This window comes from Toxotes jaculatrix, chromosome 13 (assembly GCF_017976425.1).
Source record: "Toxotes jaculatrix isolate fToxJac2 chromosome 13, fToxJac2.pri, whole genome shotgun sequence".
Classification (NCBI taxonomy): Eukaryota; Metazoa; Chordata; class Actinopteri; family Toxotidae; genus Toxotes; species Toxotes jaculatrix.
The window spans coordinates 2,305,627-2,329,046 of NC_054406.1; the positions used below are offsets into that span (position 1 = coordinate 2,305,627).

Genomic DNA, 23,420 nt, shown 5'->3' on the forward strand with positions numbered 1-23,420 from the left:
ACAACAGTGCAATGAAAACAATTCTCCCACTCGTACTGTGGATTCCTATTCAAAACATAGTGTGTACTGCATATTTAGGCTTGATTATCAACCCTCAGTAGTTCTTTTGTGCATAAGTGTGTCCTTAGCATCGAGTATCGACATCTGTCAGGTACTGAAAAGTGACATCTAAGATGTCATCAGACTTTTAGTCTTGTTTACTTACTTAAAATTGATCAAGTTCTGTATTTTATTCAGACAAAGTTGACGTTGTTTCTGTTGCCAAAATGCCAAAGACTCACTAATTATATTTTCTTTGAGTTTTGGACTGTTAACGAAAGTAACAAGCATTTTGGTCACCTTGTGAGTTTTTCATTATTTTCAGAAATGTTATAGACTGAAGAATAAAAACATAATGTATTCAATTCAGTACTTGGTTGTAGCCCCAGTATCTGCTTCACTTTATCCAGTTTCTCATGTGATAAGATTTCTTACTTTTCTCGATTTTATGTACAAGTTGCTTGAAAATATTAAGATTTCAGACTGTTGACTGGACAAAACAGGCAATTTAATGTCCCACTGGGAACCTGTGAAGGTAAATTTTCCTTTTTTTGTGACAATTTACAGACTAAAAAACTAAGAAGTAGCTGTTTTATGCAGCCCAAAAAGCAGCCAAGCTCTTACAACATGAATAAGGCTGCAACCAATTACTTTCATCATCAGTTAATGCAGCCATTATTCATTTGTTTAAATTATAAATAGAAAATTATTTCAACTATAGAATATTTTTAAAAATGTTTGTTTATGTAGGCTACATGAAAATTTTACATCCAAGTTGGTCATTCAAGCTTATTCAACTCAAACAGAAAGAATCACACAAGCCATACAAACAAAGTTTCGTGGGATTTTTTTTAATTGTTATTATCAATTGAACAGTATGATTTCTACAAACGCAAGAATTGATCACCAATAACAAAAGGGTTGCACATCTGTGAGACCTTTGTTTGGATATTCTTGGAAATAGACATATAAGGGGATGTAATAAATAAATGTATCATACATTTTGAGGTATGCAGAGTAGCTTTGAGAATACAAATATGCCCATGCCTCCCCCCCGTGGTTAACACACACACACACACACTCAGTCATCTACACACATACAGACACACAGTTTTATCAGGGGGAGCAATTAACCAAACATGAATAACAACATCTGTATCAGACCTTTGAAAGTATGAGGAGAAATGAGAGACATTAAAAATACAACTGAATTTTCACGTGTCATTTACATTTCCCTTCCTGTTTTTTTTTGCCTCTTTCTCTTTTAAATATTAATCAGACGTTTTCATTGTAAAAACCACAGAGCCTTTCCAGTCCTATCAGCCAAAGGCAAGTCACAATACATTCTCTTCCACAACCCACTTAAGAAACAACTGCTGTCGCTAAAAACACAGCTTGTTTATCCCCTCCACATGTATTGCAACTTTAAAAAGCTCTTAATCCATTTTGCGCCTTTAAAGTTCAAATGAGCACAAATGAGAAAGTTGCTTTCAAAAAACAAATAGCTTTTCGCAAATACACAGTCAAGTCAAACAGCAGCGACACAAACTCATCAACTGAGTGATAATTAACACACTCAGCGGTTTCACTTCTATTCAAATACCAAAACCTGACACAATGTAAGCCTTCAATAGTTTACATTTTCAAATGTTTGAAAAGTCCTCACTTTGGTGAATGTAGCTCGACAAGAAAAGCTGTGATTGATCAATGTTCCCTTTTTTTTAATTAAACAACAACAGGCCTTTAAAATTTCATTACAAGTTGATATGAACACGTAACGAGACTTGGGTCTTAAAATCGCCTTCGTGTGCGGAAGACATGACCCAAGTTTGGTCAAAAATGAGGTTCAGCATTCCTAAGAAGAAGAAGAAGAAGACACTGAGAGAGTTACGCACACGGGCACACAAATTAAAACAGACGCATGTACATTTACACACATACACGCCGTGACATCATGAGTCAGCACTATGACATCATCAACACTGGCTTCTGACATCGTCATGCGGTTTGTCTTTTCTCGTTGATTGCATCGGCTCTTTTTGTTGTCGAGGATACAAATGCTTTTCTTTTTTTATTTTTTAATTCCACTAGAAAGTTTGAATATTGAAAATCCAGGATTATACATTAAAATTCACAGAGATTAAAAAAATAAATACATGTTTAGACAAACAAACAAACAAATAAATAAATAAAAACGATCATGATAAGAGCGTTCATAGCCTGATCAAGGGGGAATCTTTACACGCATGATCATAAACCATTAACATGTGAGTACATGTATCGTATTAAAAGACTAAAAATGGCTGGCAGCAATCATGTCTGTCTTTATCAATGGGAAGCAGAAAACCTCAAACAAGGCCTCATGAGTCCCTTAAACCCCATAAAGGGTAAATCCAGCCTGAACGGCTAGAAGGTCCATCTCACAGCCAGAAAAACAAAACAATTGTACAAAATATGACATCATTATGGCCACCGCTTCTCCCGCAACAATGCTATCAAGAATTCATGGTCGTGTGTTTTTACATGTTCCACAAAAGTTCATTTACTTTGAATTTCCTTGCATCTTTATATTTTCTCTCTACACAAGAAGAAGAAAAAAAAAAAATCGGTGAACGTATGCACAAGCATGCCTCCTGACACTGACACACAGAAGAAATGAAAATGAGACGGAGACGCTGTACAGAGCACAGACACACAAAGATAATTCGGTATAGCCCTTGGTGTGAAGTGTCCATTGTCCCCGGCCTCGAACCCGTCTGTCCCCCCCTTCCCTTCATACGAGGTTAGCAGCTGAACTCGCAGGTAACATGTGGTGTCGTAGACATACGAGAGGGTTTGCTTAATAGCAGTCAGTTGCAAAAAGTAACCTCTACGACTCTCTACAAAGTCACAATGAAAAGTTTAAAACAGTGTTGAGAGATGTTTGCTTTGCCAGGGTCCATATTAAAATGTCTGACCCATACAGAGTCTGCACAAGCTTGAATCTTCTAATTAAAAGAAAAAAAATCGGACTAATTATTACGCAAAGGGTCACAGCACAATGTTTCATAGATGATATACACCCACTAGTGTTCACTATACAAAGGCTTTAAGTTAGCTAAAATCAGACTGCAATGTGGATTTTAGTGGCTTTTAAGGCCCGGTCACACCAGAAAGAGACACAGCAAAATTCATCCATGTCTTTGTGAAATATCTGGATTTAAAAAGCTTGAGGAAGTAGTGACTCCTGACACGGTTTGTTGCTGAATTACAGTAGCTGGCAAGCTAACCAATAAAATGTTCGCCAGCTGCGACACAGCACTGGTCAATACTCCTACAATACTCCTGTTTTCTCAATGTCCTTTTATTCTCCTCTGGCATCTTGTTGTTAGGATTGTACAGAATTTCATCCAATAGAGTAACAGAAGAGGGAAAAAAAGGCGTAAAAAGCTAACAGACAACTGACAGCTAGCTGTCAGCTTCTTATCTTGGTTGCGACAATTTCACAAATTCGACAAGTTCACAGTTTCTTAAAAAGAGGTATTTGTGTCTCATAATTGTCTAAAAACCCTGCCTCTTCTGTTGAGAGGTTTATACTCCAACAGACAAGGTAAAATAAAAGTGAATGGCGCAACATGCCACTAATTAGCTACGATAGCTTCCTCCATTTTAGACTCCCCCTAGCTCTCTGAGCACTGCAAAAATTTCACTGAAATGAATTAATTTTGCCACAGCATTTTAGCGTTTAAATCATGGTGTGACTGGGCCTTTATGGCAGCAGGTTGTGTTGACATAGGTTTAGTTTTTGTACCTTTTTTGTACCTATAGTGAATCACGCCATAAAGCAATCAGGTGACAGCTAACTGTGCTTGGCTGGATTATTTTAGCAGTTTTACTTTCATGATAGTCCAATCACAACAAATCACGTCCAGCCTTTGGCTTAAGGATAAATATGTTTTCAACCAAATATACACAAAGTCCTACAGGGCTCAGTAATGTTAATACTATCATTATCATCAGGTTAATTTCATATAAAAGCAACTTGTTTGGTCTTAAATACTTTTATAAATACAAAGACAAGCAAACCTGTCAGTCTCTGCCTCAGCGCTCTCTATCATCCACAGTGGATTCAAAGACAGATGAATCTCTGTCGGAGCACTCGAGGACTCAGAGGACAGTGCAATAAAACTCAAGGATAAGTCAACAAATGAGACTTAGCAGGTATCCTTCAATAAAAGTCACAGCGAATACCCAGCAGCCTTCAAACTGCACTCATACGATATTTTTTGCTCTTTTTAAGTGGACATTTCTGTCTTCCCTTTAGAAAGAATGGCTGAGTATTCTCTTTTTCAACACACAAAGTGACAAGGAGAAAATCAATTGGCTATACTGACTAAGAGATTGTTTTTAACCACCACTTTATGTTTTATGAAGGGGCGGGGGGGCTGTTTGCTGCTCGTTTTCAGGACACAGAGCAGTCCTGTGAGGCAGCCAGCAGAGATCAAACCTCTTCCTCATTTCTTTTTCAGTTACCTCGCCTCTCCCTGCTCATCTCTCTGCTTCATCTTTCCTTTCCTCATCCCATCTTCAGCTTCTTTACAACTTTACAGCCTTCACCTCTCTTCCCTCACTCTTTCTCTTCCTCTCTTCCTCCTTCTCTCACACTGTCACCTCGTTCTTACTCCCAGTCCGCAGTCCCTGCCCTCCTCCTCCTCCGGGGATGAAGTGCAGCTGTTCGATGGTGTTCTGCCTCTTGCTGGCGAAAGCCATCCGTCGGGCGTTGGGGTGGCCTCCGACCGGTCCACCTCCGCCTCCGCTGTGGCCCCCATGGGGGTCCCAGCCACTGTGCATGCCCATTCCAGGCATGGCGGCAGAGCTGCGGTCATGGTCGTGGCCTGATGTGGGGTGGGAGTTCATCTTGATCATGTGGTGGCGGTCCATGGATGGAGTGACGCAGATGTTCTGCTGTGACTGGGCTTTCTGGTGGTGGCTGAGCCGGCCCATGGTGGGCACCATCCCACTTCCTCCTCCTCTGTCACCTCCTCCTACCATCAGCCCCATCGCGATCAGCCGGTCCTCCAGACGGTCAGGTGAGACCAGGAGCCTCTCATGGGACCTGAAACCAGAGACTTGTTTATCCTCTCTGCTATTAGTTAATTACTTAGATATTCACTGAGTCATGCACGTACATGTGCCCAGTCCACATGGGATAATAAGACACCAAAAGTATACTGTTGCAGTGGTGACACGTTTGTTGAACATGAACATGAACATAACTTCAACATTACACTGCAAACAATCAAGTCTGTCTTATGTCCCAATTCTCTACAAATAAAATCAGATACACAAGAGGTTCCCTTCCTGTCGCACAACTCAAGTTTCGTTTAATCAGTCATCCAGAAACCTTAAATACATGAGTAATAAAATATGAAAGAACAAGGTTAAGAAAGAACCGTGGAGCTCGTTTAACTTACTGGATTCACTTTTTCAAGGAAGTTAAATGAGGTACAAGGTTTTAAACTGGACTGAGCAGAATTTCTATGTTATAAAAGTTAATAGAGTGTACCCTCACCTTGTCAGACACTTTAAATTTTAATGAAACTTGACATTAATGTTATATTCTCCGATTTCCTTTGCTCTTATTTTTTCTTCATTGAATTGGTCTCATTTCTCCTCCATCGCCTCATGTCACCTGATATCATTATGATCTCTTCTGCTTTCCTGTCATCTCTCACCTTCTCTGATCTAACTCCTTTCTCTTTTGCATTTAATCTGTTCATCTAATCTGATTTTCCTCTCATCACTCGCATCTCTCATCTCCTTCCTCTCACCTCTGCTCTCCTCTATCCCGTCCAATCTCACCTGCGGAGTGTCTGCGAGTTGGAGCTCCTGCTGGTGCTCATCATGGCTTTGTAGTACTGGTGTTGCTGGTTCTTGGACAGGCGGGACAGCGTGTTGCCCTCCCCAAGTGCCAGCAGCTGGTCCTGGGAGCGGACGCGCCGAGGTGGCCTGTCGAAGGTGGAGCTGGTGTAGTGCGTCTGGGTGGGCAGCGGATAGGGGTTCGGGGTAGAGGCGGGGATGTGGAGACGGGGCCGGGAGCCGTTGAGGGGCAGCGTGCCCCTAGATCCCAGCGTGTAGTCACCTCCCCAGGGAAGGTGGTGCTGAGATGAATGGAAGGATGGCGGAGCGTTGTTGGAGCGACGTTTGGTGTAGTAGCTAGAGTACTCATCGAGCTCTTTCTCTGGTTCAACAAAATACAGACAGAATTGTACAATATGTACATTAGGCTGCAAGTAATGTCAATAATATGTCAATTATTTCTTCAATCAACAGCTGGGAAAAATCTATCAGCTACAGCTACTAAATGGGCCTTGTGGTGAGACCGCTTTCTCAACTGTAGTGTCCAAGGTCAAGAATGAACTTTGAACTTGAAAAAGAAAAGAAAAACAAAAGATGAGTATGATGATAAAAAAGAAAATGTGTTGCAGGCGTGTGGCAGGAAAATGAAGTTAAATACTTTGACTGTGAAGAGAGATGCAGTGGTAGAGGCAGAAAGTGAAGACAGAAATGGCAAGAATGGATAAAAAAAAGAGAGACACAAAATAGGGGCGAATCACAGATTTACTGTATATTGCATGAGGCGTAACAGGATAAAGGTAAAGGAGAAGCCAGCAGCCAAAAATAAAAGGGGAAAAGACAAACAGACCGTGACAGAGGTAGGATGTATGTTCTGATGTAAGACAGAATGAAGAGAGAAAGAAGTAAAGAGACACAGACGTGGATGGAACAGTTAGTGTGGTTCATTAACAGTGAAATACAGTGTTTCTGTGCTTTCTGCTCCATAGCCTGAGCCTTCTTTAATCTTCAAAGCATTTCCATGGAAGCAGCTCCCCAAGAGCCAATTTAAACCTGACCTTTAACCAGCCACCTCTCTACATCTTCCTCCCCTCTCGCCTCTTCTTTTCTCTCACTGTCAGGTCTCTTCCCCTCCTTTCTCCTCTCCTTCTGTTTGTTCCTTTGTTTCCTTCACTCCTTTGCTCTCTTGTTTTCATCTTTCTCCTCCTCTTCTCTTTCCACCTTTTTTTTTAACCCCTCTTCCTCCTGCTCTCAAGGTTTTCTGTTTCTTTTCGCCACCACCTTTCTCCTTCTCTCGCAGTTTGTCTCATGTCCTTATCCTCTCCCTCCTCTTCGTCCCTCTCCTCTCTCCCTCTCTCTGTTTACTCCCGTCCTGTAAGGCCAAATTATCTTGAGGTCTGTCTCTGGCTGCCGACTGCAGACAAAGAAGCCTTTATCAGTGTCCTTTCTGCAGTGCCGTATGGGGAACTACATCAAAAGGACCAGGTTTCATACAATGGCTGGTGAGAGGCCACACTCCCTCTCTTTGAGTCATAATGACAACATTTTAGTCTCCATTTGAAGGGGCGTTCCACCAAAACTGACATTCAGGGTGTTTTTCTGAAAAAGCAGGAATTTAATAATCAGACAAGTAAAAATATAGCTTTGCTTTGCAACTGAGTGTCACTGATTCACTGCAACAGTGACTCAGCCTGTATCTGGTTTTCCTGTTGAAGCAATCAGTGTCTCATAGCTCTATTCTGGGAAATAAAATCATCCGCTGCAAAGGACCTGATTTGGTCTTATCTTTCTGTTCGGCTTGGTTTTACCATAAGAAAAAGAAAAAGACTGGGCCCTTTACGGACTCGCAGCTTCTAAACACTATGATGTGTCAGGTCAGCGACCTCAACTGTTGCTATGTTTCTGTTCAATCCTGAGATCTTGTTTTTTGAGTGGCTGTGACTAGAATTCAGTTGGCAACATATTAGTGATTGAAATCTAAATTGTGTCTAACGTATTAGTACACACTTTATACTTTATATTATTATCATCATCATCGTTATTACTATTATTAAGAATTAAGGATCATCTTCTGAGGTGGTTTGATAATGTCAGTAAAAAGTCCCTTTGTGGACTTGATGATTTGTGGATTTGGACAGTAGTGTTACTATTGTTGTTTATGTCCACTGATTTGTTTACAGCTTCTCTCTTTATTTTCCTGTAGAACATTTTTTGGACACATTCAGTCCGACTTCAGCTTGAAAAAACGTGGACCCACAACTCATTTCAATGAGGCGAGTCTGTCAACACAGCAAAGGGAATCCAATACGTGCAGGTGCACATTTCAGGTGGATTACTTAATGACTGCTGCCATGATAACTTTCCAGAGTTATAAAATCCTGTCTCATGGTATTATAAACCTCTGTGCTGTGATCTGGTATCTGACCAGCCTTCAGACTGTAATGATTTAATTAAGGGATCTAATTTAATCGTCTCACCAGCACTTGAAACAACACGCCTCCACCAACGCAGCCCCATGTGCTGCTTTAACACAGGGCTGTTTTCTGTCTGAGCAGCCGCTAAGTCTGCAAGTGACGGAAGCTCGGACAAATGGATTCAGCCAAGGATGAGAAGCGACAGCCACTGATGAAGGAAAGAAAGAGCATCTCTTTCTATCTGGGATTTATCTGCTGATTCCAAAACAAAACAAAAAACAAAACCTGCCAGTCAGTTTTGATGATCTGAACCATAAAAAGGCTGCAGGACAGCTGCCACTAATGCGACAGAGACACTGTTTCACAGATGAGAGGATGAAGGGAAGTGGGGTGACCTCTGAGGGTCTGATGTGGAAGCGTTTTCCAAACGCCGCACGGCGTCACCTATTGAAGTGTTTTCTCCTTCTGACTGAACTGAAATAATAAAGAGCCCCATCTGGTCTCCGCTTTCACCTCATTATTGCTTCCACTTCCACGTATAGCCATGCCACACGCACGCACACACACACACACACACACACACACACACACATGATCACCCATGTAGTAACCATCCATCACTGAGCCTGCAGAGGCGACTCCCCTCCCCCTGCAGTCTTCAGCAATCACAGGGAGAGAGAGGTAAAGACAGACAGAGAGAGAGGTTGCCAGCCACTGCCTCTCAAACGTCTTTTCTTCCCTTCGAAGGCAGCCAGGCCCCTGCAGACCAGCCAGCCAACGCCCCTCCCCCTATCTCCACATCTCTTTCCCTCCAATCCTTTCTTCCTTTCTTTCACTGCCTCTCCCTTCATTCTTCTCCTTCTGCTCCGACGACCTTTCTGCATCTCTATCTTCCTGAATATCTATTTTTTCTTCCTGCTGTATCCTTATTTGCCCTGTCAGCTCTTTCACTGCCTGCCCCTGATCCTCTTTCTTCACATTTATACTCTGCCATGTTTCTGTGCCGCATTCTCCATTGTTTTTTTAACCCTTTCTTCAATCTCTGTGAACTTCCCCTTTCTGTGAGTCTCCCTTCTTCTATTTTTTACACTTAGTCTTTAAATTGCAGCTTTTCTTTACCCTTTTTCCTTTACCTTTATCTCTCACAACTCCCTCCAGTTCTCTGAATTCTCTCTGTCTCCCTCTATCCCGTTTACCACCCCGCCCCACCCACTCCCTCCATCTCCCCCTCAGGTTTTCCTCTTTACCTGCCTTGTTCTCCCTGTTCCCTCTCATGCACTCACCCAGCCTCTTCAGAGAGCTGTAGCGGCTGATCTCGGGTTTCATGGTGGCCTCGTAGGACGGTGGCAGCTGGGCCAGGTTGTGGAAGGAGTGGGAGAAGGATGGGTGGCTGCTGTTGTGTCTCATGCCGCCTCCGATAATGCTGCCACCGCCAACGCCGCCAGGACCTTTACCGCTACCTGAAAGCAATTTGGGACCAGAGGAGAGCTGGGGGGTGTTGTTCATACGGGGTCCACGCTCTGGAGAGAGACAATGAGAGAAGGACAGAGGGACAGGAAACAGGATAAAGAGAAAGGACAAAGGGGGAAAAGAGCAGAGAGAAGGGAGATGACAGATCAAGCAAGTGGAGAACAGAAGGAGGGAAGCAAAATGGAAGATTGGAGGTGAAGAAGGGGAGGAAAAAGAAAAACAATGAGGGGAAAAAGAAAGAAATCGTTGAAGAAATGGAAAACGGAAAGGATTGAATGAACAACAGGGGTATGAAGAAGACAAAGATGGTGGATAAAGGAGGGAGAGGATGGGAACAGTAGTGGAGAGGAAGGGAGGATATATGGGGAATAAGGAAAAAGAGAAATCGAGTGTAGAGATAGAAAGAAAGAGAATAAGAGGAAAAAGTAAAAGAAAAAGGGAGGAGAGAACAAGAGAAGAAGATGCAAGCTGGTTAATGATCAGCAAACACAGGAAGTGCCTCCGAGCTCCATGGCGACCATCTATAAATACAACTCTGTACTGTTCATCTGAGGCTCGAACACTAACATATCAGCCACATGTAAATACATAGAAATACACAGATAGCATTAGGAGGGAATCTATATATGCACACACACATTCACATTTATGCAAAGTGCAGAAGCAGCACATCGATCAATACACATAAAAATGATTTGTCTTATGTAAGATCAGAGGTATGGGGGAGGGGAAGGTGTGTCTGTTTTTGCAACATGTATAGTCATATCACTTACATCACACGGTGTACAAGAACATTCGTATTTTCCAAACAGCAAACAGACAGTACTTTAAATGACCCAGCATGTACTGTAGGTGCACTCAGCCGTGACCTAACGTGTGAAGGTTCTGTACATTTAAACAGGGACAGTGAGTTCACATCCAAAAGGTACATGTGAAATTGACAAACGCGTGCTGGGTCATCATTATCATCGTCATCATCATCATCATCATCATCATCATCATCATCATCATCGCTGAGGAGTCATTTGAGATGCAGAATTTATAAAAAGAGGGGAAACTTTATGAACTGCTGGGAGTCAGCAGAGGATGTAAAGAGGGATAAAAATGTAAGAATGTAAAAATATAAAGCAGCAGTAAAAGATTACGTAACAGTGGAAAATTGGCCATTTGCTGTTGTTTCCTGTGTTTGAGACAGACACAATCGATGTCGAGTCCATTCAGGGTGGTAATGGTTATGGGCTGCGATCTTGTTAAGATTACTGCTGGACATATACTGGTCATTGACCATTGACAGTAATGGGCAATAATGGCCAATAATGTCTCTGTTAAGCATCACCCAGGGAACACACACCACATTGACTGTACCGTGCATGTTACACACACGGTGGCAAAAAAAAAAAAAAGCAATGCCAGCTATGAGATCATTTAGTTTTTAAAAGCATGAACTGAGCCTGGTGAAGGAAAGGCTGCAGGAAACATAACTAAAAACATTTTAAATATGCTGTTTCCTTTGTGCCACGCTACAGAATTAGCCTGGTCATTTCCAAGAGTGCAAGGTAATCGATTTTTTTTTTTTTGGAACACCTACCATGGCTGACAGAGAGGTTTGATAATGGTGTCATGGAAAACTTCAACGTGTGCAGAGTATCTGACTCAGAGAGTTGAAGTGTTCTGTTCTTGTATCCTCCCAGGAGGCTGTTAAAATTATCTAACACAGGAAGACTACGGACAAAACTTATTTAAACCAAGTACAAAAATCTGATTAAAGGTCTAAAACCAAAATTGTCAAGAACGAACTGGAAAAAATGAAATGAAATGATGGAACTGATTGCGTGAATAAATTGAAAAACAAAATAAAGTAAAAGTACATAATTATTAGTTTAACTGTGTATCAGTTAATAAATAAAAGGGATTTGATTTGCTGGTTAACATTAGCAACTGAACGACTGACAATCTTTGCTTACAGAACACATAAAAGCACTTTTTATGCTAAACTTGTAGTTTAATAATTACTCTAACTTGGTTTTATTCTTTGTGGCTGTCTTCTTGTGTAATTCGAACCCCGAGGGACACGTGTAGGTGTAATAGCTTGGAATAATTGGCACTGAAACCATTTAAAAAGTTCAGTGAAAATCAAACTCGTCATCTTCATCCTTTGTCATATTTCCACAGAAACCTTCTGAGTTGTGTGGCAGCCATGTTAGATGCCCCAAATTCGCCTTCTCAGACTTACAATAGCAGATCAACTTGTTTCCTGAGTGCAGTGAAATTTTGTGGGGGAGATGCATCTCTTGTGCTAGCATTCCTTTTTTGTTTTCTTTGTGCAAAGCCTGGGAAAACAGACTCAGGAAGTGCAGTGACCTCGCTTAAGCCAAGACCTCCATTAATGTGTAGTGTCAGCTGTAAGCACACTTGCACATCACTGCTACACAGAGAGAAGAAGAAGAAGAAGAAGAAGAAGAAGAAGAGGCACATTTGGAAGCAGGCTTGTGGTGGTAGAGGGTGGTGGTGGTGGTGGGGCACACAGGCTTGCATTAAGCAGAGGGCAGGCCAGACAACTTTTAGCTCACACTCTTAAAGATGTGTCAATTTCAACACGACCATGTCACAAGGAAAGTGAATCATAAGCAGACAGATATGTTTTAAAAAGCAAATACGTGTGTTGCCACAAGGCAGTGTTGACAATGGCACAGCTGTTGTAAGAGCGCGGTACAACAGGCCGTCAAGCCAACAACAAGACAGACAGACAGTGTGGTAGTAAGGCCGTTCACCCGGCCGGCAGCTCGCCGCCGCCTGTGCTAGGCTGCGCTGCTAACCACGAGGCTTACCGATGGTAGCAGAGTGTTTGGGGCTGGAAGCAGACCCCTGCTGGTTAAAATGGTGGTGCAAGTTCCCAGCTGCAAAGAGAGCAGAGCTGACAAACTGATGGACAACCACTCGAGAGATAGAAGGCGTGTGTCGAGTAAGCATTTGTGTCAATAGAGAGACAGTGGGAGAAACAGGACAGAGAGAGGAAATGACAGTCCCTCCAGGAGTTAGCTTATTTTTGTCTTTACTTACTTTACTTAAATGTCACACAGCTAATCAGGTCATTTTGAGTTCAGCTTTGTGGTTCATTTAACCTGTTTGTTGTTTGTCGAGCTGCAACAGTTTTTCAATTAACTGTCAATTAGTCGACTGTCAGAAAATCCATCTGCAGCTATTCTGATAACCAATTAATCATTCCAATCATTTCTGGAGAGAAGGAGTATCTACAATAGGTGTAAAAAATTAAAAATATATCCAACATTTTTTTGTGTATTTAACATTTTAACATTTTAGAATTTTATTCACAGAGCCACAAAACAAGTCAAATCCTGGAGAGTCTGTGAGGTGAGAGACAGTGGCAGAGCGACAGAGCAGAAGTAAAGAGAGAAAACTGTGTGTTGTCTTTGTGTGTTCAGACTGTAACTGTGTGAAACGTTAGAGTACAACAAAACAAATACATTCTCCGCCACTCTGATCCAAAGCTTTGTTAAACGTCTGCATTCTTTTCCCTGAAGCCAGAGAAGTGCGATCGTTCCAACTAAAATCTGTTAATGTGAGTGACATTTTTGTCTTCTCTGTAAAAACAGATGAGAATGTGAGAAAATAAAAATTAAACAAAGACTTGTTGAATGTCTCTTTGTTTTGCAGCCACTGTCAAAGCCCCGATTACCTCAAACACAAGAGCTAAAAGATTCAACAAGTGAATGAACTGACCTGTTTACATTCATTACTCTACAATACATGAAATATGTGGTTAGATTTAGAGGTGTTCCCTCCTAAATACAGAATAAATAAAAACGCTAGAATCAACCAAAAGGACAATTAGACATTTACTAATGAGTAACCTAATGTACAAGGCCCACTTTCAGCCCCAGCAAATGTATTCCACCTGAAGTGTGATGTGTGTTACTGAAAAGTTGAATAGAAGCAGTTTGTGATAACCCTCCGTGTCACCGGGGAGACGAAAAGATGCCCAGAATCAAATGTTCATTCCATCATTTATGTTTCCACAGTGAGTTCTCTCCACGAGTCCTCGTCACTTACTGCGGTTGTCTTTGCTCTGCAGGATGGGGGTGTAGAGGTTTTTGGATGTGCGTCCGTCTGAGGTGGTGGTGGTCAGCACTGTGGTGTTGTTCCTCTCTCCCTGCTGCACAGGGCTCGACTGGTGACGCAAGATATCCACCAGTGATCTGACACAGCAGAGGATGGATGGAGGGATGAGAGTGGGAGGAAAGGACAGAAAGAGATGTGAAGAAAACAGGAAGGAGAAGGGCCATGAGAATGTGGAGGATACATCAAAAATATTCAGCCACCGCAGACTTCACACTTTGGATGCTGTCTTTTTATTAATCCTTAAAATCAAGACAGTTTCACATTTCTTAAACTAAAAAAATAAATTTGATCGTACACCAGTCGTCTGATCCTTATATTCTAACATTCAAGTTCTTCATGCTTTGCTTTATCTCAAGTTTTTGATGAAAATCTCAGGTTTAAGCTCCTTGGTAACAGGTGACATGTGGGTCATGTGACTTCTGTTTGCGATGCCTATCAACGCTTGCTAGCCCACCAAACTAAATGCTAAGATACAAACAAGTAAACTTTCCATATTAGTTCAGAACAAAGCAAACAAACTGTAGGTTCACTCCCTGTCCTCTAACCGAGTCTCACCTTGGCATGTTAATGTCTCTGTTTCGAGGCCGACGCGCCACCTTGCTGAAGGCAATCCTGACGCCCACAGCCACCACCAGCGTGAAGGAGATCACCCCTCCGATCACATAGGCCGTACTGTTGTTAGAGGAAAATTACATAAGCTCACTCAGCACAACGGCAAAGGCAGAACATGAAACATTTTGAATTTGGGCTCTGTAATGTTGGATGTCCCCACTGTGACTAGTAAAGTTAGTTTATCCATTTATCTCTGACTGTATGTAAAGAACCATGTTGCCGTACTGCAAACTCAGGAAGTGAGTTCGACCAATTTTGCACATTATTTATTTGTTTCTGCTTAAAAGAAAACAACAAAATATTGTACTTTTCCTAAAATGGTTTCAGCTACTGCCAGCAGTCCAGCCTCTCACCTGCTGTTCTGCTGCTGAAGCGTCTCGAAGTCTGGGTCAGGCTTGTTGCCCGCGGGCACAGTGACGGGGACCTGTGGGTCGGCCCAGACGGGGGACTTGTAATTGGTGCAGGACTCCTGGTCCAGCCGGTTCCTCTGGTGCTCGCAGCAGAAGCGGTAGTGGCAGGTACCACAGCAGTAGATGTAGCTGCCCTTGGAGCAGTTGAACGTGCTGTCAAAGTGCCCCATAACGTCGAAGTAACCCCTGAGGAACAAAGTTTAACAAAGACATTTGTCACCCATGTCACAGTATTTGATGTCTCTGTCCCTCTTAGGATTCTTCTGTTCTTCTGATTCACTGTTATCACAGTGTACTTAAATTATCAAAAGTAAAACTCCTCCTCATGCAGAATTAATGCGTACGTCACTTCAGTGTTGCAGCTGGTAAAGGTGAGACTAATCTTAATTACTCTGCAGATACTGCACCATGTTTTTCCTGAAAGAAGCAAACTCCAAGGAGATAAATGCTTCAGGTCACTGCTGCATTTTCTCTGCCGTCTAAAAGGTGCAGGGTTAAGACTCAACCGCTGAACGGTCAACGGCAAAATGGAGGAAAGGCTTCTAGTTATTGTTTCTGAGCAGCAGAAATGACGCACACGTGAAGTTTAGAGGACGACTCGTGAGCCATTCTGAGCTTTATGTAAGTTACGGATCTGTTTGTCTGTCATCATTGCAGTTAGTGCTGCTTTCGACTGCCTGAAAGAGCCTGGTGTTAGTAGTTGTGGTGTGTAGCTGCTCGCCAACACGCAACTGATTTAGAGCTGATTACATGTTGCCTAGCAACAGCAAGACGCCTCTCAGTGCAAAATATGAGCTTCAGTGAGATCAAGATCAGAGCTGCAGGAGGAGAAGAATCATGATGCGCCTCGCTTTTATGGCATCTAGTGTGATCAACACATCACACAGATGGAAGTAAATTAGTGCTATGAAGGAGAAATGAAATGAAAAATGCATTTTCCAAATTCTAACCCTGTGTCCTTGTGTTAGCTGTTCACACACACACACACACACACACACACACACACACACACACACACACACACACACACATCATCTCAGCTCCAACTCAGGGGGAATTACAAAAATGCATCCAATCAAATGCGATATGAGGTGACGAGCTTAACCACACCGTTGGTTAGCAGAGCTGTATCATAGTTGGGGGTGTGTATTTTGATTTCAGCTGACAAACTTTGTTTATATTTACAAAGAATGAGGCTCAGGTCTAATTTATTCATTTAACACTTATCCTCCTTGTTCCTGACAAACAACACCAGGTGGGTTTCCATCCAAATGTTCACAGAATTTCAAGAAATTCAGCCAAAGAAAATATGAATTAATACACATTTCCTTGCACTGATGTTATGTGAATATTAGGAGGTGGTTTGTTTAACAAACATCTACTGTCAGTCAAGCTCCATTAAACCATTGCAGGAGAAGAGGGTGCAACAAGATGATGCAATTAAAAGGGTGAAAGTCATATTTCAAATGGTGAAAAAAGATGTAGAAAAACAGTGTTTTCCACAGTGGTTGGTGGTGCAGCATGTGATCCGTGTGCATGCAGAGACTCGTGCAATGCAGAGGGGGAGAGTGTGCTTTAGAAATTCTAGTCTTTAACTCAGGTTTGTTTTTAATGCCTAAATTGAAAATGCACAAAGACACAGGTGGACAGAAATCCACCTAATGCACCTGAGGGAGTGTGTAGAGGTGAACAGTCCTACAGCTCCATGTCTCCCCACAGTCTCCCCACAGCTCTGTTAGCAAAGCACGCTATAGTCCCCTAAGCCATGCCCATATTTTTTCACAATCCAATCATATTTCAGGGATTTCACCTAAATCCCTCCTATGACTAAACCTCGGCCACATATAAAACGTTCGACATTAAAGATGCTCCAACTTCTGTTTCACTCTGACTCTAGCACCCAAAAAAATTAGTGACAAATAAAAAAAGAAGAAACATCAAAAACAACCACAGGACACCAAACAACAGGAAACAGATTTGTTGGGCTTGTACCTGCACACGTCCACATCCACCAGCTGTCTGGGAGGTGGAGCCACCTGGGCCGCTCCGAGTGGAGGCTTCAGGGCGTCGGCCGTCATGTTCCTTGGCAACATGGTCTGAGGGAGGGGCTTCGGAGGGAGTTCGGCCATAACTGTTGGATCATCCCCGTCCTCCACCTCGGCTGCTTTTGGTGCCACCTTGCGTCCGGCGGGCGGCGGTGGCAGTGGTGGCTTGTAGCCAGTCAGGAGGAACAAGGTGGTGCCTGTTTTACCAGCTGCAGTGGAGCCACTGCTGCTGGTCAGAGTCCTGACATCGCCATCAACAGCGCGTCGCTCTGTGGTGATGGTTACCGTGGAAACAGTGAGGCAGGAGAAGAGCAGGACAGCAAGGGACGAGCAAAACATCCCTCTCGAAACTGCAGATCTCATTGTTTTATCACAAAGTTCTTGAGCCGATGTTGAAAAAAATAGTTCACTGGGAAGTGTCAGCGTCCTCTTCCAAGATCCAAACTTGGTGACTTATAAAAACCCTCTGTATGAAAAGTTTCACTCCAGTCTCATGAACTAATGCTTCTCGTGTTGTGCACACTGCACAGGTGCAAAGTGTTCCTCTTAGAGTTCAGCAATGTCTCGTGAATGTGTTTGGCATTTCACTCCTTCACCTTAATGTAAACATGTCTCTGTGAATACAAATCCTTCCATTAAGCAGCTTTTGTAAACATTGAGGTCTTTCAGAGTTTTTAGGCCCTATACGAACTGCCTGCCAAATGGCTATCGATCTGAAATAATCAGTTTAAATGAAAATTTCGACCAATTACGAATACAGAATATTATGGGTTTGTTATATATGGCAGCGGGTATCAGATGTTTAATTTTGGTCTGTCAGTTGACAAAGTGGTATTTTACAGTCCATTGGCCAAAATTCAAAATCTTCAAAATAGGCAGTAATTTTTTGACATTTCCGTAAACAAAATGTGTGAAAACTGTAAACTCTTAATGTAATGACCCCTCCAAAAAAAGAGGCTTACATCTCTCACTAAAGAGTTGTCTGGCTGTTGTTTATGGCACGAAAGTTACGATTCACATAAGAAACTGTGATGGAAAATGTAGTCTGTAAACATTTAGCGCTGTATGTAAACTTTATCTTTCACGTTTGATGAGCTTTAACAGATGTTGGAAGAATTCTTGTTGGAGTTTGGCACTTCTGTTGTCCTGCGTGGATAACTGATGTGTAAAATCATACAAGGAAAAATAAGGTTTTTTAAATCAAATCAAATATTCAAGCTCTGTGCGTCTCGAGTGTGTAAACAACACTGCTGGCAGCTTCAGAGATCTCAGCTTTGTTTGGTGAACAAGCTCAGTTTGAATTTGGCACAAGCTGTGACTGAAATTTTCATTTCTTTTACATCACACTCACAATTTGCCCCAAAACAAGCTCCTCCTTTCAAAAGATTTAGAGGAAGAGAAGCAGTAAAGGTCAATATGCTTGAAGTTTTGGTTTAAATTATATCAGATGAGTGAGTTTAGAGATTGTGGACAGTGAGTTTGGCGTATAAAGGTTACTGCTAGATGACAGCATCAAATCTTTAAGAAAAAGTCCTTCCAGCAGCTACCGGAGGACAGAGATCCGTTCAATAAGTGAGCATGTCAAGGCATTCACAAAAGAGTCGCAATTATCGAGAAACTGGTGACAAAATTACAGAATGAGAAGACAAAAAAACGCGAGGATCTATGTGCGATCGATACCCTTGTGTGAGTGTCTCTGCTCTGAATTTAGCTTGGCCCAACAGAAGAGAACGAAGGAGGGCTTGGGCCCGGTTCTAGCAGGGCAGCGAGGTTCTGCCCACAGAACAGACATGAAAATGTCCGGATTCATCCGTCAACACAGAGGAACACGGAACGACGACGGGAACTCGACACGGCCACGTTCACTGCCACACTTGACGCCGCGGGCTGTCTGATCCGGTTCAGAGTGCGATCTGGAAAGACGCAGGTAGAAAAAGTCACAGCTTACAAATCTGTTCATCCAAATGTATGAAACTCAGGGTTCTTCGCATGAGCAGTGACTCCCTGAATGTGTATGTGCTCACTGATGTGACTAAAGTTCACTTTGTTGGAGAAATCTTAAACATTGTGAGGTGCTCTGTAAATGTGAAAGGTATCAGTATGGCTGGTGTTCAGTATGGCTTTTTTCTGTTTTTTGTTTTTTTTAATTTTTTACAAACTGGATCTCCTTCCACATACAGTGAAAGGTTTTAAATTGCATGTTTTTGTAGAACAAAAGGAAGAATGCAAAAAAGGTTGAAGAGGTCACTGGGATAAGATAAAGGGGGCTTTCAGGTCGTTCAGTGTGGCGTAATCGAGCGCCACGTGTGGAAGAAACAGAAGGCGACGAAGAGTGAGAGGCCTCTCTCACATAAGCAACTGGAAGAAGGAGATAGGAAAAGTGTCAACAGTGTTTCACAGCGCAGAGACTGAGACGACGGTATATCTCCAAGCCTTTGAGATATCAGCAGCAGTAGCAGCGGCGGCAGCAGCGGCGATGGTGGTGGTGGTGATGGTGGTGATGGTGGTAGTGGTGCCTATATTTATCAGGTTTAGATGTGGCTTGTGTAGCTTGTGTCAGTCAAGCCCCGTCCTGCTGAAGCAGACGACGAAGGAGCGCGGCGTGAGTTATCGCTGCTTACCACGCCACCAACTACAAACAAAGCATCAGCTGGAGGATCTGTTTATAAAGCACTTTGAACCAGTAATGCACTGACGATCGTCCCACAACGAGAAGTCTCGCAGTTTTAGCATAAAGAGCAGCAAACGCTGACCAAAGACAATGGATATAATCGTTTACGGTTGTTTTCTGTAATATCGTTAATCCGCTGTCGTGAATGTGTTGACAGTGAATATGGTTTTAGTGAGATATAGGATGATGTAATGCGTTTGTGGTCTGAGGGAGGGAATTAACCTGCACTCTAGTTACTAAATCAGGTTTTCAAAGCTTGATGACTGAATAAACCCTTCATATGATGATTTGGTGACGGTTAGTCTCAGATTTTTTGCTTCGTCTCTTGACACAGTCAGTTTGGCACCTGGTTTTGGTCTCGCTTGGAACAAAACAGCAGACGAGAAGGGAAGAGGTCTGAAACCTTGATCCCAACAACATCAAACAGGTAAAAATAGCTGGAATGGTTAGTGAGGAGCTTCGGCTCTCAGGAAACCTCCACGTGGTACGGGGACAGTCCTGATGAGATCCAAGTCACTTCCACCTTCTCTCTGTTTCTTCCAGTCTCTCTTTCTGTCACAGGTTCACGTCCACAGTTTTCACACTGTAAGAGAAGAACACAGCACGCAGGGAGTTTGTTAGGACACATGAGCTGTAATCCCGAATCAAAAACCAACTCCACTGTGTAAAAAATGCAAAAATGTCAGGAAGAAACTTCCATTTGGAATTTTTTTCCTTCAGTATCCTTAAATCCGTTAATGTGATGCTGGAAAAGACCCTTAGGATTTTACTTATAAGTTTGACTTTATTACTTCCTGCGTGGAGAGACACACAAACACAACACCAGAGTTTAATCTGGGCAGAGAGGAGATTTCTGCAGGAAGTCTATTATTAGAGATACTCTGATTTAGGCTGGAAGGTTGGAGGTAATTTTATATAATGCTCTTGCCTTCAGCAACTTTAAGTACTACTTATTGAATGCTTGATTAAATCTGAAATTCTGCTTAACTGAGGGACCTATAGCACATATACTAGTTCCTACAACACACACCCACCCTCGTTTTACTATATTCGTGGAGACCTGTCACTGCAATAATGCATTCCCTAAGCCCAACCCTCACCCCATCCCTACCCTAAACCTGAGTCCAACCTGAACCCTAAAACCAGCCAAAATGTCCTCACTGCATAAGATTATAACTCAAACTGGTCCTTGCAAAGACAGAAGTATAAGTAGCAAGTAGACACACACACACACACACACACATCTGCGGTCCCTTTCCTCTGCCCCTGTGTCAGATGAGTCCATATGGCAGCTGTCATGTCGCCTGCTCTCTTTTTATCAAAGTCAGATCACGGCTGCTCCCATCTCCTCTGTCAGCTGATGTTTTTTTATATATACGTGTGTGTGTGTGCGCTCTGTTTACAGAATGAGGCCTGCAGCAGCAGGAAAGGGAGGGGCACAGCCTAACTGTCAGAAAAAAAAATCTAACAAACACTAAAACTGATGTTTTCTTACTCTTATTTAGTACTCGTAGTTCATGTCGTCATAAACTATACGTACTGAGTGACTTTCGTGACCTTTGACCTACGGACCCTCTGAGACCAGATTCTGTTTTGGCCCAAGCATAAGACGATATGTTTTTCTGGGGATAAGGTTTGAAAAAGTAGCATCGACAAATTTAATTCAATTCCTGCAGCATCAGACTTTTGAATGGACTGAGCTGTTTGTAGCCTTAATATTGTTCAGCTAGCAAGTGTTTTCATCTCCATTTAGTAACAAATGTTGATCAATTTAGTAGCTAACACTAAAAACTGTATTTCTCCTCCAGCAGCAGGTGAGCACAGATCTAAAGTGAACCTGCTGTAGTCATTTATGACTTTAGTTACTTGCACCTGAAGAAATCTAAACTTTTTATAAAGGATTTGAAGGCGTTTAGATTTGATAAGAGGATTTGGATTCAATAAAATGATGTCAAAGCCCAACCCTACATTAACAGTAGATCTAACAATGATTTCAACTGGCAACGATCAGACTCTTGCAGACCCTCCTGGTTTCTTATCTCCCCTGTGAAGGAAATGTACTTTTAGATTTCGAATTTCTCGTCTTGCTGCTGGTTCTTTCACCAGAATTGCAAGGTTCAGTCCTGGAGCAACAGCCTAACCCTACAGCCGACAGCCGTGTCAGAGCTGCAGTTTAAACAGACAAAACGTGTAAAGAGCCATCAGAAAAATAAAAAAACTGCAAGCTGGAGAATAATTAAAAGCAGGAAATGATAAAAAAGAACCTTATACTCTCAGTGCATGCTGAGGAGAAAAATATATGAGAACAGGACGTTCTGATTCCAGGGCCGAGGATTTGACGGGAACTATTTCCTGGATCACAGTAACCTAAATGGCCCGGTCCTCTCGGCTGGAAAGTTCTGGGCGCTCTGCTGCCCTGACAGCCTGGCTTCACATCAGTGTGTCTCCACCCTCCGGGGGCTTTTCCGACCCGCTTCCTCAGATGTTGTAATTAAGTAGCCCCCACTGACAAACAGCTGAACTTCCACTGGCTTTCTAGGCAATAAGTGCATAAATTCAATGAAAATAAAAATAAAAGAAATAAAAAACACTCCAGTTCTGAATGCGTGCACACGCAGATGCAGATGTTGTGCTCTTGTGTCCATTCATGGATTAAACATAGACTGGGTGTCTGCAGGTTTCACAGAATAAAAATTCTTAATGACACTTGCTAAGAAATGTAACACAAATTTAACAGCCAATTAAAACCCACACACAGACAAATTCTAAATGAACAGACCATTAAAATACATCAGGCTGAGTCCATGTTTCTTTCTCGATTCGACATTATGTTTTATGTTTTGCTAAAACAGGATGTAAGGGACGGGGGGAGGGGGGTGGGGGGGCTGTTCAAACATCTCTGTGACACTTTCATTGGCTGTTATTTTCTATGCTTATAACAACACAATGCGGTAACACTGAAGACAGCACTGTTATCCAGGAAGTTAAAGTAATGGGATTTTCATTTCACTGTGAGCGTGTTTATTAGAGGATATTCTGCTTGTTATTCAGCTTGTTTATTAATCTTAGAATCTGCTCATGAGGGTCAAACTAACTGTGAGAAAGTAAAGTCGTGATCATGGTTACTATACAGCATAAGCAAATAACACAAAAATCTACTCCTCGCCCTTTTACACCTCCAAATAAAACATTTGTTACATGAAATCTGCTGTTTTCAGATGATAGACAGAAAGAGGGCTTTATTCATCCTACACAGACAGAAAAACAAGACATTTATTATGTCTCCCAGCAACTTGCTTATTAACCATGTCTCCCTGTGTTCTTACATACTGTATGTCTGCCTGTGTTTATGGCTCACATGCCTGTATGGCTGCATCGGTATCTGTCTGTCTTCCTGCATAAACGTGAGCTGGTCTCACTACATCTTCCTGCGTTTCCTGTCTTCCTGCTGAGCCTGGCCGTTCGTCTTGCTGTGTGTGCTGCACACATGTATGTCTTGCTGCCTATGTACCTGCTGCTCCGCCTTCCTGCCAGCAGCATGTGCCAGAATACTATAGCTGTGTCCCATTTCCATACTATACACTAAGTGTTTAGTATTTACAATATAAAATGTTCCATATTCTATTTTATGTGCAAATAGTCTATAAAGATGTAGTTTACTGAATAAGATTTTTGAAGATTTAAAGCCTGACTGATGTAGGATTTTGGATTTTTTGAGATATCTGAGATTTTACACCATCCATAACAAAAATCATAAACCTGAAATGTGTGAGTAATGCCTCCG

General features: G+C 42.3%; 1 protein-coding gene across 1 annotated transcript; it reads right to left on the bottom strand.

Annotated features, from left to right (window-relative positions):
- Positions 1-2,776: 2,776 nt before the first annotated feature.
- shisa7b (shisa family member 7) lies at positions 2,777-17,328 on the bottom strand. Its single transcript, XM_041053479.1, has 7 exons — positions 16,913-17,328; positions 14,864-15,106; positions 14,454-14,570; positions 13,830-13,975; positions 9,572-9,808; positions 5,881-6,259; positions 2,777-5,134 (listed from the first exon to the last, which is right to left on the bottom strand). Exons 1-7 carry the CDS (start codon positions 17,326-17,328, stop codon positions 4,678-4,680), a joined length of 1,995 nt encoding a protein of 664 aa, XP_040909413.1. The 3' UTR covers positions 2,777-4,677.
- Between the last annotated feature and the right edge of the window lie 6,092 nt (positions 17,329-23,420).